The sequence below is a fragment of the Rana temporaria genome, chromosome 11, assembly GCF_905171775.1.
Source record: "Rana temporaria chromosome 11, aRanTem1.1, whole genome shotgun sequence".
NCBI classification, from domain to species: Eukaryota; Metazoa; Chordata; class Amphibia; order Anura; family Ranidae; genus Rana; species Rana temporaria.
Window position 1 is genome coordinate 31,497,507 of NC_053499.1, and position 13,890 is coordinate 31,511,396.

At 40.3% G+C, this 13,890-nt stretch overlaps 1 protein-coding gene across 2 annotated transcripts in view; it reads right to left on the minus strand.

The window, feature by feature from the left end:
* ELP4 (elongator acetyltransferase complex subunit 4) overlaps positions 1-13,890 on the minus strand; it is a 372,514-nt gene that overhangs the window by 125,316 nt on the left and 233,308 nt on the right. For both annotated transcript variants that reach the window (XM_040328325.1, XM_040328324.1), the window contains exon 9: positions 11,031-11,137. In XM_040328325.1, coding sequence (XP_040184259.1) covers positions 11,031-11,137 — 107 coding nt within the window. The remainder of the gene's footprint in view (positions 1-11,030; positions 11,138-13,890) is intronic.

Sequence of the window (13,890 nt, forward strand, 5' to 3'; positions counted from 1 at the left end):
AAACCCCCGGAAAGGCTCGGAAACTGAGTATTTACGAGTGTTTCCACACGGCTCCGGCGCCCCCGCACCTCTGGCCAAATGTGGTACTGCACAACGCAGAGGCCTGAATCCTGCTCGTGTTGCAAGATAACACTCGCAAAGGATTTTTTTAAAAAAATGCTTGTATTGTAAAACGCTTGTTAACCGCGTTGCTCGCAATCCGAGGTTCCACTGTACCTCCCACTCTCCTCAAATCATAACAAGGGGGTGGTGGTGTTTTTTTCACTTATATAACAAAACAAAGTTCATTGTTGGGGTTAATATACAATTTGAAAACCAAAATGGGCAAATAATAAAAAATATTTCTTGCAGTGGGGATGTGCCCGTACTGCAAAAGCTAATTTTTCATTTCATTTAGGGGAGAGAGGAATTAAATTTTACTCACCTGATCCTCCACTTCCCCAGCTGGAGGAGCTTCCCCATGATCTAGTAGTGGACTGTTCCTTGGCTTCCTCATGTCCAGAGCAGGGCTATAATCCCTGCTCTGGTCAGGACCCTAGACCGCTAGAGTGTGGGGGTACAGAAGCTGTGGGGATCAGAGGATTGGGTAAACATATCTCCTGGTGTTGTTCCCCTAGACATAAAAAAAGCAAAAACATACTTGCAGTGTAGGCACAGCCCCATTGCAAGGCATCATTTTTATCTGCCCGGAGCTGCGCTTTAAGTAGCCTTTTACTGGGCAAAAAAATGTTAGTTTAGCCAACTAATGTAAAATAGGTTCCAGATTATATCTATTTTGATAGCACTGTTGTTGCAACCTGGAAAACCCCATAGAACTAGAAAATAAGTACATCCACCCCCCAATCCTACAATGCAGTGCTCGATGCCTGAGCGACCTATCGCCAATCCTAAGTGCTGGGTGCTAGGACACTGTCTAAGCTTATTCAAATAGACTTTCAGAAAGTTGGCAGTTGCCTTGGAGCTTCGGAAAGTTCCAGTGGCAATGAGCCAACCAAGCATTAATATTACATTAGTCTGGTACTTTACAGTGGCACTTATTCATCAGATTAGCAGATTAGCATAGTACTTTTTTTTTACTACAGGTGTGCATTATTACCACCTAGGTATTGGAAACTCCATTGATCATACACAGAACAAGATCTCCTTCATCAGGCGAGTGTACTGAAAATACACGCACAAATACTGTATATATACAGCGGGTAAAATAAGTATTGAACGCATCCTCATTTTTCTAGGTAAATATATTTCTCAAGTTGCTATTGACATTACATTTTCACCACATGTGGGTAACAACCCATACAATCCATCCATCCATCCAAAAAAACAAAACCAATAAGTTCAGAAATTAAGTTATGTGTAATAAAATAAAATGACACTGGGAAAAAATATTCAACACATGAAGAAAGTGAAGTGCGAAAAGGCATGGAAAGCCAAGACACCAGCTAAAATCTATCAGTAATTAGAAAGCAATCCTGCCCCTTGTCAGTGCAAATTAATATCAACTGGTTCAGTCTCAACTGGTCACCTATAAAAAAAGTATCTCATTACCAAAGTGTCACACAAGAAACATCTCAAGATGGGTAAAAGCAAAGAGCTCTCTCAAGACCTTTGCAACCTTATTGTTGCAAAACATGCTGATGGCATTGGTTACAGAAGAATTTCTAAACTTCTGAATGTTCCAGTGATCACTGTTGGGGCCATAATCTGGAAGAAGTGAAAAGAAGATCTTTTCAACATATACCAGTTACAAACAGGTGCTCTTCGCAAGATTTCTGACAGAGGAGTGAAAAGAATTATCAGAAGAGTTGTCCAAGAGCCAAGGACCAGTTGTGGAGAGCTTCATAAAGACCTGGAATCAGCAGGTACAATTTTTTCAAAGAAAACAATAGCCACCATGACCTGTATACATGTTGAAGCTTGTTTAAAGTTTTCTGCACAGCATTTAGACAAGCCTGCGAAATACCAAAAGAATATAGTCTGGTCGGATAAGACCAAAATTTAACTCTTTGGATGCCATAATACACAACATGTTTGGAGGTTAAATAGCACTGCACATCACCCAAAAAACACCATACCAACAATGAAGCTTGGAGGTGGTAACATCATGGTGTGGGGCTGTTATTCAGCATATGGTACTGCCAAAATTCATATCATTGCAGGAAGGATGAATGGAAAAATGTACCAAGACATTCTTGATAAAAATCTGCTGCCATCTACCAGGACGATGAAGATGAAACAAGGGTGGACATTTCAGCAAGACAATGATCCCAAACACACAGCCAAGGAAACTCTCAATTGGTTTCTAAGAAAGAAAAAAAGATGCTAGAATGGCCCAGCCAATCCCCCGACTTGAATCTAATAGAAAATATATGGAAGAACTAAAGATCAGAGTTCATAGAAGAGACCCATGATTGTGTGGAAGAATGGGCCAAAATCACACCTGAGCAATGCATGCGACTAGTTTCTCCATACAGGAGGTGTCTTGAAGCTGTCATTACCAACAAAGAATGTTGTACAAAGTATCATTCAATTTCATTACACATAAGGGCTCTTTCACACGGAGCGGATCCGTATTGATCCCCCCCGTGTGTGTCCGTCTGCTCAGCGGGGATCATCCGTAAATCCCTGCTGATCTGTCAAAAAAAAAACGGACCGTTTGTCCGCCCGTGTGAAAGGGCCCGAACTTAATTTTTCAACTTATTTGTTTTGGTTTCTTTGTATGGATGGATTACATGGGTTGTTACCAAAATGTTGTGAACATTTCAAATTATTAGCACCTTTAGAAAAATATATTTACCTGGAAAAATGGTGACGTGTTTGATAAATATAATTTTTTTTACAGTTGGCTATTAAATACCAGAGTTTCAAGCTCAATACAGAATATTTTGACAAGCAATAGCAATTTTTAACATAATCTAACACTAGCTGTAACTAGTAACTATTACAAAAGAACTCACAAAACAAGAGACGTTCCTTTTGACATGGTTGTTCATAAAGAAGTGCCCTGGAATCTCAGGCACCTATACAGATGACCTGCAAGAGGAGTGGGCTGATTAACAATTAACTACTCCCAATAAGATAGGACAATTAAGCACACCACTGAGCATTAGTTGGCAGGAGGGCAACTAAGTGTGTCAATGGTTAGCACCTACTTGTGATTTTTAGGACAGAGCTAATTGCAAATGTGAAGAAAGTGAAAGCAGACACTTAAGTGTCACTAGCATGTAGCCAGCTGAAGAGTGCACAAGGTCACAAAAGGGCCACAATGGTCACTTAAGGGTGACATCCCACAGACCAAAGTCATGCCAACCTGGATAGACCATCATTTGGCAAGGACCTAAAATATGCTAATTTATTGGTGGCAATTCTCTTTTTAATGGCCTAAAGACAAGCGGCCTACTTAAAATTCAAACTTCAAAGGAGATTAGGGAAAGAGGTTTGCAGGGCTTATTGGACAGCTTTGTTTAAAACATAAGCCCTAACTATATTTGTAAACCTCACAGAAGATGCCACTTTTGCTAATGGAGAATTTTATGTGAGATTCCATTTATTAGGACAAGTAAATCAGTAAAAGAGAAATGTATAGCCTGCTACTGCTGAACTTTTCTAAACGAATAGTTTAACAGGGCTGGAGATACAACCAATAGCAGGTGATACGTGGTGGTGATTCAAGAACAGCTGAGAGACTAAAAAGACAAAGAACATTTTTTTTGAGAGTATAAAATGGTGTTATGAGGAGATATCCTAACTAGATGATTGGCCAGCTGACATTTTTGTCTCGCTCCTCTGTATGAGAGTTCATCGGTCAGCACTGTCTGACTTCTTTTAATCTTGAGGCAAGAGGCACGTGTTGGCAAGTGGTATCACTGAGTTTTTTTTATTTGATTGGGAGTGGACTGTTCTAGACGACAATTGCATTATGGGATTCTTTTGGGACTTTTGGGTTGCACTATAAAAATCACTTATTGGATTATATTTGTTGACCATTATTTTAGCATATTATTGTGTGGTTGATTGACAAGCTATTTATGACTACAATTTAAATGGGTAGTGTAGCATATTTTGGAAGTTAAATAAGCCGAATTGTATCTGTAAACCACACATAAGATACAGCATGATAGCTTCAAAACATTAGGTGAGAAAAAACCCTTAAAACACATAATTACCCAAAAGTTCTTCTACTTTACAAGGGGGTTATTTATAAATATTTCTGTTGGTAATATGTATGATGCCAATTTTGTGGTGCTTCATACAACATTTTACATACATACGGTATGCTAAAAATGGAGGATGGCACGGGATATATGAGCTAAATGAGGTGACTGCCATGACATCAAAAATTATCCTCATCATTCAGCTTTTCAGTCAACACAGGGTCAAACCACAGTAGAGACGTATGCAGAAAGAAAAGACCTTATACTTACGTTTCTGACATCCCATGTCTTTGAATGCAGCCATGATGCTGTTCCCCAGCAAGTACTCAACAAATGTAATTATTCCTGCTACCCCCACTTTATGTAGTGGCATCTCCTACTGGTTCTTATATCACTACAGGATGTATAAGTAGGCAGAAGGAACCACTGTGTGTTATGGGGGAAACGGGTATTCAACCTATCCAGCCAGTCAAACACGTTTTGCCACTGGGGAGCAGAATTACAGCAGTGTTTCAAAACATGGATCACCAGAAAAGTAAGAATAGAGCCTCTTCTGTCTGCAGGTATTACCATTTATTGTTCTGACCCTGAAGTGATAAGGTCTCTTTAACCTCTTGCCACCCATGTAACATGTAACACATATGTTCGATGGCAAGGAGGATTGACTTGCAAGCGCACACTGCACATTTCCGTCTATGGGCAGCAGAGGTTTCTGTGCTGAGAGCGTGTTCACTGTGTGCTCCCAGCAAAGAGACCTGAGCCTGAGAAATCAGCTTCTGGTTATGTGACCACTAGGACAGCTCATCACAGTGGTCATGTGATCAGGCATACCTTGCTTCCCCCATCCCTTTAGGTGTAATATCCCTATTAGAGGGATACCTGGACAGAAAGGGAGTAACAAATAAGCACAACACATCCCACAGTTTTATATTCTTAGACCTTTAGAATGCTCTGCATTCAGCCACATGACAGCTCAGGGCTGCAATGGAAGTAAATTCTGGAAGGCTCCGCTCTGCAAGGTGCTGTGCATGCAGGTATGAAAAGGGAGCAGATAGCTATATAACGTACAGCAGCTGTCACTTATTACAGTTCTTGTTCACACTGAGGTCTGATTGGGGGGGGGATATCTAAACTCAGGGCCACCAGCCCCACATATAAGATCTTTAATAGGGGGAAAAATCCTCTGTCTTCAAGTCCGCCATAGATCGGTGCAAGTTTTGAAAAGCTGTCCATGTAAAACATGGCATCACCCAGCAGTCAAAAGGAGCTCATAAATGACAGACTATTTGTTCTCCTGGTTACTAATTATTTCTTCAGATAGCTGGGAGTTTATTTAAAAAACAGTGCTGAAAAGTGTACTGATGTGTAGTATTTCATAACAGTCTTTTTTAATCAGTTTGTATTAGAAAGTTTCTGACTGATGTCTACAGATTGTTGAATATTGCTACCATGACTCAAAATTGACTCGTCTTCAGATATATTTTACTATGTTATGTGCATGCATGCTAACTTATGGACTCCCATAGAGATCACAGTACTCACACTGACAATGCCTTCATGTGCGTTCTCTCCAAAGGGATGGGACCACCTGTGCCCAGGCATCATGCCTCAGCATCTACTTCCTGAGATGCTAGTTTTATATCTTGGTGCATGTGCAATTCTTGGCTGTATTCACAATGTCTGACACAAATCTTTACTGGTACAGTTTCTCACCTTGTGTCTTTCTACATAGATATCATGCTGTAGTATCACTGGGGGAGAGGAACGTAAGGAAATGCTTCCTCCTGTCTTCAGCTGACTGAGACATAATCTCCATCTATGAAAAATTCACTAAACCAGAGCTTATTGACTGAAAAGATAAAAGGTATGGTTTTATTTTAAATTATACTATTACTTTATCTTGTGACATGCTGAGACTTTATTCATGTAGACAGGTTTTGGAAGATCCACCTTAACCACCTGCCATTCAGCTATTGTACATAAATGGCTGGATAGCTGTATTCTGAAGGCTGGCGCCATTTTAAAATGGCTTCCCTTTTGTGGTGCTCACATGCACCCTCTAGCACATGCGCAATGTCTGCCATGTCCATTGACAGAGAATACCCATCTGCACATTCTGTCTATGTTCCTGCAAGACACAAGTCTTTGCCATCCTCTGTGGAAAACTGCACTCCTGGAACCACAGGTTCTCTTCAGTTCACACTTTGTTCAGTTTCCTCTACGTCCTGACTCGGTGAATCCAGCATTCTGTAGAATTCTAGGGGGCATCCAAGTACCAGTATGTTAGGCCTGCATAGCTTATAGGAATGGAGACTGCTACAGGTGAATCTGCATTAAGCTAAATTCCCTGATACCTTGGTACAGAGGTGAACATTACAGTACACTGTTTTTGATAAGATATTGATTGATGATGATACAAAGATGCAATGTCAAGTACATAATTAGTCCAAACACTGAAAAGGTCTCACATGTGGTTTCCCCCCACCTATAATTGGTCTTTGCAGCAAGGAGCACTGGAAGGGCGACATATGTCAAACAAATACAAAGAGAATTCCAAGCTCAAACTTATGAACCAGCCAGCGACCTTGTTAAAAAATTAGCATCAAGTTACAACTCTGTGTAAAAAGATACATTTTATTTCCAAAAATGTGTGGCAAAAAATAAATAAGAAATATTCAAAGTCTCTTAAAAAATACATTGTGGGTCTGATTTCCAAAATGTGTTAATTTTGTGGGTGTTTCGTGATGTCCTGGTACTCCAGGGATGTCACAAATGTTAAACGTAGTCAGGAAATTAAATGTGCAATTTATGCCCCTTGAAAGCCCAAAGGTGTTCCTTAGATTTTGGGCCATTCTAAGCATCTAGGCAGTGAAAACATCTCACACATGTGGGAGCTACCTATTTAGGAGGAGTAACAGGTGTTCCTTGGAGTTTGGTCTCCTCAATACAAGAGGAGTAGCAGAATGTGTTTTGGGATACTCATTCTAATTTTTTTTCTTCATTTTCCAAAAACGTGGAAAAAATGTGCTCTTCCAAAGACTCATCATGTCTCTCAGTAAATACGTTGGAGGGTGAACTTTCAAAATGTGGTAATTTTGTGGGTGTTTCTTCTGTTCTGGCACACCAGAGCCTCAACATATGTGTTAGGTAGTCAGGAAATCGCATGTGAAATGTATGCACCTTGAAAGCCCAAAGGTGTTCCTTAGATTTTGGGCCATTCTAAGCATCTAGGCAGTGAATAAGCCTTACACATGTGGTAGCTACCTATTCAGGAGGAGTAAAAGAATGTGTTTTCAAGTGTAATTGTAAGTATGCTTTGCTGTGTGAAACAACTTGTTAAAATTTAAAAAAATCCTTTTTTTTTTTTTTTTTAGATACGCTAAAGGGGTTGTAAACCCCTGTTTTTTCCCATTAATGCATTCTTTAAAAAACATCTAATGCTGCAGCCCCCCCTCCCCCCGTTTTACTTACCTGAACACTGTCATATTATAGCATTTATTGTTTCAGTGTAGGAAAGAACATATATGATTGGCCATTGTGTTCCCTGGTTCCAGCACTGCCATTATAACCTCACCCAAACACAGCAGCAGGGGCAGTTCCATGGCAAAGAATCATGTTAGCAGAGACTGCAGTCAGACTTCTTTGCTGCAAAGGATTATACAGCACTTTTGGAAGCAGTTACAATGAAGGAGATTTACTAAAACTGGTGCACACAGAATCTTGAGCAGATGTGCATAGCAACCAATCTGGTTTTATTGCTGGGTTTTATTGTCAAAGTTTAATTGAACAAGCTTATGTTAGAAGCAGATTGATTACTATGCACAGCTGCGCCGGATTCTGTGTGCTCCAGTTTTAGTAAAACTCTCCTTATGTGTCCTGGATCATATTAGAAGCTCATTGCTTAATATAGCATTTCAGGAGTCACCCAAAAGTTTTTGATGTTAAAATGGAAGCATACTATTAATTTGTAGTAATTAAACATGTTTACCTATTTCGTATCCCCATGCTATTTCAATGTTTTTTTTTGTCTTTCGTATTCATTAAAAGATAATTGCCAGTAACATAAATATATATAAGGCATTCGTCTAGTTAATGCAGGAGGGTTTCCATCTTGCAAAGCACAGCAAGTAATTAATCATTAGACATAGACTGTTATTGAATTAAGTCTGTGGCCTAGTTTCAATGCATCTTTTAAGACGTTATTGTGTTTTCTCTAATTTGAGGTATCAAATGCCATTATGTTTGCTGAAACTGGATATGATAAACAGTTGAGACATTGCGCATAATTAAAAGTATGTGCACTCATGCAGAAGAACCTGTTAGTGTTTTATAAAGCTTTGTGGACTTTTTATTCAATTTACAACAAAAAGGGACAGAAACATCTGGGTGTCTATGCCATATATTATAACAACCAAAGTATGTACGCAAAATTTTAGTACTGTTTGCCTGTAAAATAAAAAATACAAATAAAAGAACAGTTGCGCACTCCTGATGGTAGGTTAAAAATACTGTGGCTTGAAGACTGTAGAAATGCAGGGTATATAATTGTAATCTCTACAGATCATAATAACAGAACACTTAGGGGTAGATTTACTACAACTAGAGAGCATACAATCTGGTGCAGCTCTGCATGGTAACCAATCAGCGTGTAACTTCAGCTTGTTAAATTAAAGTGGATGTAAAACCGAATAATTTTTTATTTTTATGAAGACTTCTACCTGGTACAGTAGAGGATGTCAAGTCATCTGTGCCCAGTCTTGCCACAAATAGTTAATCCAGCTCTGAGCAATCCTCTTGTCTTTCTTTACTGAGATAAAAAAATGACACAGAGAAATCTGTGCCGTCATTTCTCCTACTGCTGTGACTGACATCTGCTTTCCTTATCTCATGCACTAGCATGAGAGCAGAGTGCGCCTATGGCACGGAGTGTTTGACATATGCAGGAAGGAGTGTAAATGACCGGAGGCTGTGAGCGCATGCTCCTTCGGCTGTGAGCGCATGCTCCTTCTGCTGTGCGTGCGCTCTTCTACACTCTACAGGTGCGTTTGTCCTTGTGATGCTGCCTGGCCAAGGGGAGTGTCCTTCGACTACTCACCCTTCTGCGATCAAACACCAGTCCTCTTTCAGGTTGAAGGACACCCATTATTATTCAAACCAGTTCATCGTGAGCCCAGGATGTCAAGGAACCTCCCCCAGGGGTATGCCTTCAGGCAGCACTGGGTTTACAGTAGAATGCTGCAGAGAATGGGGTTACCTTATTACGTTGTACTGTCCTTAGTAGTATTCAGGACCGCCCACCACTGAAGGCAGAGGTCCTGTGACTGGACTTTCGCCCCCGGGACTCCAGATATGTATTAGAGGCAAGGGCTGCTCTATCATTCAAAGCATGCAGCATTCTGTGTCGAAAACCACTACTAAACACTTCTAAGTGCCAACAAATGCCCTCACTTTTAACTATTTTAGGTTCATGCTTCTGTCAAGGTTTTACCATGTAGTAAGCTACTGTATATTTCAGTGGAAGTATAACAAGTTGGTAACTTTATCACAAAAGAAAAACTACACACCATCACAGGAAGCCAAGATAGATGACCTGTAAACACTCTCCAAAAATATCAAGAAGAGAGAAATCAGGCTAGGGTAAAGGTGGGAGAAAAAATGGGAGGAAGCTGTGATACCATTGTCAAGCATTTAAAGTCACTATAATAAAACTACCCCATCCTCATAACATAACATTTTTATGTGCCCCAGTATCTGTTTTATATAAAAAAGCTGCCAATTTGTACCTATATTAGAGCATCTCCCGATGCTCACATGACTCCTTGGCTCTCTCCTCTGTCAGGCTGACCGCTATAGCGGGAGGGGCCGAGCACTCCTGCTGACGCCAGCCAGGGAGGAGAGAGCCGACGAGTTAGGTGAGCGCGGGAGATGCTCCGATATAGATACAAACGGGCAGCTTTTTATTTTTATATAACACAGAGCACATGATGTTATGTTACAGAGGGGATGAGATGTTTTTATTGTAGTTATGATAGCAGAAAGACGGGGGGGCAGGCACTGACCCACAACAGACAGGCGGGGGGGGGGACCACAGAGCAGGGCTGCGGATGACTGGGGCACGTAAACGGACCATGGTGTCAGGGCTAAGCAGCCATGATAAACCGTGGTCTGTTTACAGGAGGAGGTTATAGTTAGGCAGGATAAGACAGGTTTTTTTTAGGTGATAGAAGGGGCCAAATTACACAGTACAAGCACTGTGCTGTTATTCATGCTTTAAGGCAGTGTTTCTCAATTCCAGTCCTCAGGCCCCCCCAACAGGTCAGGTTTTCAGGATTTCCCTCAGATGAAAAGGCTGTGGTGATTACTAAGGCAGTGAAACTGATCAAATCACCTGTGCAAAATAATGGAAATCCTGAAAACCTGACCTGTTGGGGGGGGGGGGGCCCTGAGGACTGGAATTGAGAAACACTGCTTTAAGGGAACAAGATATGTTATTCTTTAGGGTAACAAACACTTTAAATTCTCCTTTTTTCCCAGAAGCCATAAAATATAAATCATATGATATGCCCAATACCCACAATAATTCTCTTTCAAAAGAAGAGGCAAGGTAGGTGTTAATCTAAATATTCTTACAAAGCATGTATGAAAACTTTGCAAATGCCTGTAGAATCAATGCAAAATACAAGAGATAAAACTTCAATGTTCATGAAAACCGCCACCACTAAATGAAGATCCCCCAACATTCATTTACAAAAAAGGTCATCATATGCTGCCCAATACATTTGCATTGCTGTTATAAATGTTGCCCATTCACAAAGAATTTTGAGCTATTGTCCATATTTTGGGCCAATTCCCACCAAAATCAGCTTAAAACCTTACCTCAATAGAGAAAAGCTTTCTCTTTAACTTAAAAGCCAGGTCTTTGGTGTCTGTTTCATCACAAATCAAACTATTAAGTCGAGGAATCTTGTGGACATACAGCAAACCTGCAGGGGAACAGAAAAGAAGATTGGGGGGGGGGGGGACAAAAAAAAAAGGAGAAACAACATTAGAAAAAAAAATCTGTCTTGGAGATGAATAAATTAAAGACTTAAAAGGCAGTCTTCGTATATTTGAACACATTCACTCCCTTTTATCTATTTAGACTCGAGCTTGCTTGTGCGACCACTCAAGCAAGCTGGGTGATTATGCTCAAGTAATGAAGCAGAATAAGATAGAGCAGTCCTAGTGCACGGAAAGCTAATTGCACTTTGGTACAGATGTAAAGAGGGATCTTAATACTTGTCAAAGCCACGGCAGATTTGTGTGCGATTTTCTTCTTGTATTTACAGTAAGCAAATCCCGCTATCGTCTTGCAAGCTGCCTACGGCTCTCTTGGACTGAGCTTTATTTTATTAGCTGCACCAATAAGCAGCCAACACAACGCGATTTATGGGTTACTGATACTCAGTGCAATTCTAATGAAGGCTATTTAATTTTACACCTTGTTGCTAAGCTTGTTTCTGGTGTGAGAAATTGATATTTTTAGAAACTTAAACGGTCGGAAGGACGGGGGACCAAAATCCCATTTCCGTCTCTAAAAAAAAATTTCAACAGGAAAGAAGTGTGTGTCAGGGTTCTGTTCTTGTATACAGGGTTTCAAATGCCATAGGTAGACTGCCAGCCTGGCATTCTGTCAGCGGAAATTTATGCTGATCCTTTCTGACAAGGACGCTGGATGGCTTTTTGTGCTGCCGAAAATAATTTCTTAAACAACCCAGGGGTAATTTTCGACGGCTGATAACTGCGAAACGGCTGTAGCCATCCTGTTTTAAGGAAGAAGCAACTTCTATACAATGTATATTGGGCATTTAATTATAGTAGCGTGGAGATTTAAAAAATAAATAAAAATCACAATAGGGAAAGAACTTGGATATCACATTTAATTATTGAGATCAAATTCTGACCATATATATTAGTGCTTAATTATTAATATTATCATTTTTTTATTATAATTTAAAAAATATTATTTGCTTCCATTGTTGTTTTTATGTGTTTAAACATTAAAATTAATATTATGGCTTGATAGTTAAATCTAAAATTCAAAACTCCTGACAAGAAAAAATTTCTAACATATGGAAATGATACCTAAATGATACTAGCAGTGTTATTTTTAACAAAAGAAAATGCTGGCATTAATAAACGTGGGTCATTTTAAACAAACTACAACCGTTTTTAAATTTTAATATTCATGGAATACTTGAACCGGAAAGTGAGGGAATTTTATATAAGCAAATAAAAAAAAAAAAAGAAAATAACGAGGTAAAAGGTTGCAGGAATAAGAAACATGAGCCCGACAAGTATCAGCATACAATATATAGCATACTTGTAGGTGTAACTGAACCAACTGTGGTTTTAGTAAAGTTAAATGCAAATATGAACTAAAAAATAAAAATCTTTTATTAAAATTCAACTGGCTGCCTAAGTCTACAAAAATGACCCATTTCTGTGGCTGCAGCCAGAGTATAGAGGAGAATTTGAGCCTCACCAAGGTTACCATGGGACTACAGTATTTGTAACCATAATAAAAGCAGTAATTTATGCAAACTGCGAGCGCCGCCCTGAATTGGAACCGTTTGCCATTCATGCCTTTCAGCATTCACGGTGGACACAAGTTAACCCTCTCAGCTGACAATTTAACTATCAAGCATACACAAGTACTATTAAAACGTACATGTTTAGATATTTAGCAGATTAAAACGAGCTGGCCAAATATTTACTAGTTAATATAAAAATCCTAACATTTTCTTTGCCAGGTTTGATTCTAAAATAACCCCTTTAGCTGAGACATCCCCCCATACACCAACACAGCGAGGCCCATTCTTCCTGTGATAAATTGATATTTTCTACAGCGCAGCTTCAGGACAAAACAGGTACTGCAATCTGCCCACTTAGAAAATCCACTTCATGAACACAGTTCTATTTGAATGGTGAGATGTACAGCTGAAGAATATAAGGCAAAAATGTTGCATATATTTATATCACAGTACACCATGTAAGGAACCAAGCATGGCCCAAATTACAGGAGAAATATGAAAAAAAAAACACATACTCCCCTCCATGCTGCAGCATCTGTGTGATGCTGCAGCTGTCCCACATTGGCTCTAAGATCGCAGAACACTCAGCTTTTGGTCTTCTCACCCAGCACTTACTGGAGCGTCGGGCAAGGGAGTGGCAGGCACAGCTGGTTCTGGCTCTCAGCCGGGCACAGAGCTGGAGACAGCTGTCAATCGGGCAGTCTGGAGGATCCCGACAATATTGTCAGAATCCTCCTGGAGCCTGGAGTGGCTCTGCTATGTAAACTGATAGCGAGCAATAGCCTACTATTAGCTTACTCTGGGTCACAGGAGAACAAAAGTAAGTGCACTCCTGTGACCAACAAAAGGAGTTTGATCAAAAAACATTAGGCCGTACTTCACTTTTAAGCTAGCTGTGAATCTGAATACTTTTAACTGCTTCCGGACCAGCCGACGCAGTTATACTGTGGCAGGCTGGCTCCCCTGCGCGAGCCATCATAGCTGTACGTCGGCTCTTTAAGACGCCTCCGGCGGCGCACACGTGTCCCCGGAGCTGATGCAAGTGTCCGGCGGTCGTGATGACCGCCGTGTACCCGCGATTACTCGTTACAGAATGGGGATCTGTGTGTGTACCCAGCCACAAACCATTTTCAATGCCCTGGCTGAGAGGAGGCTCTCACCCG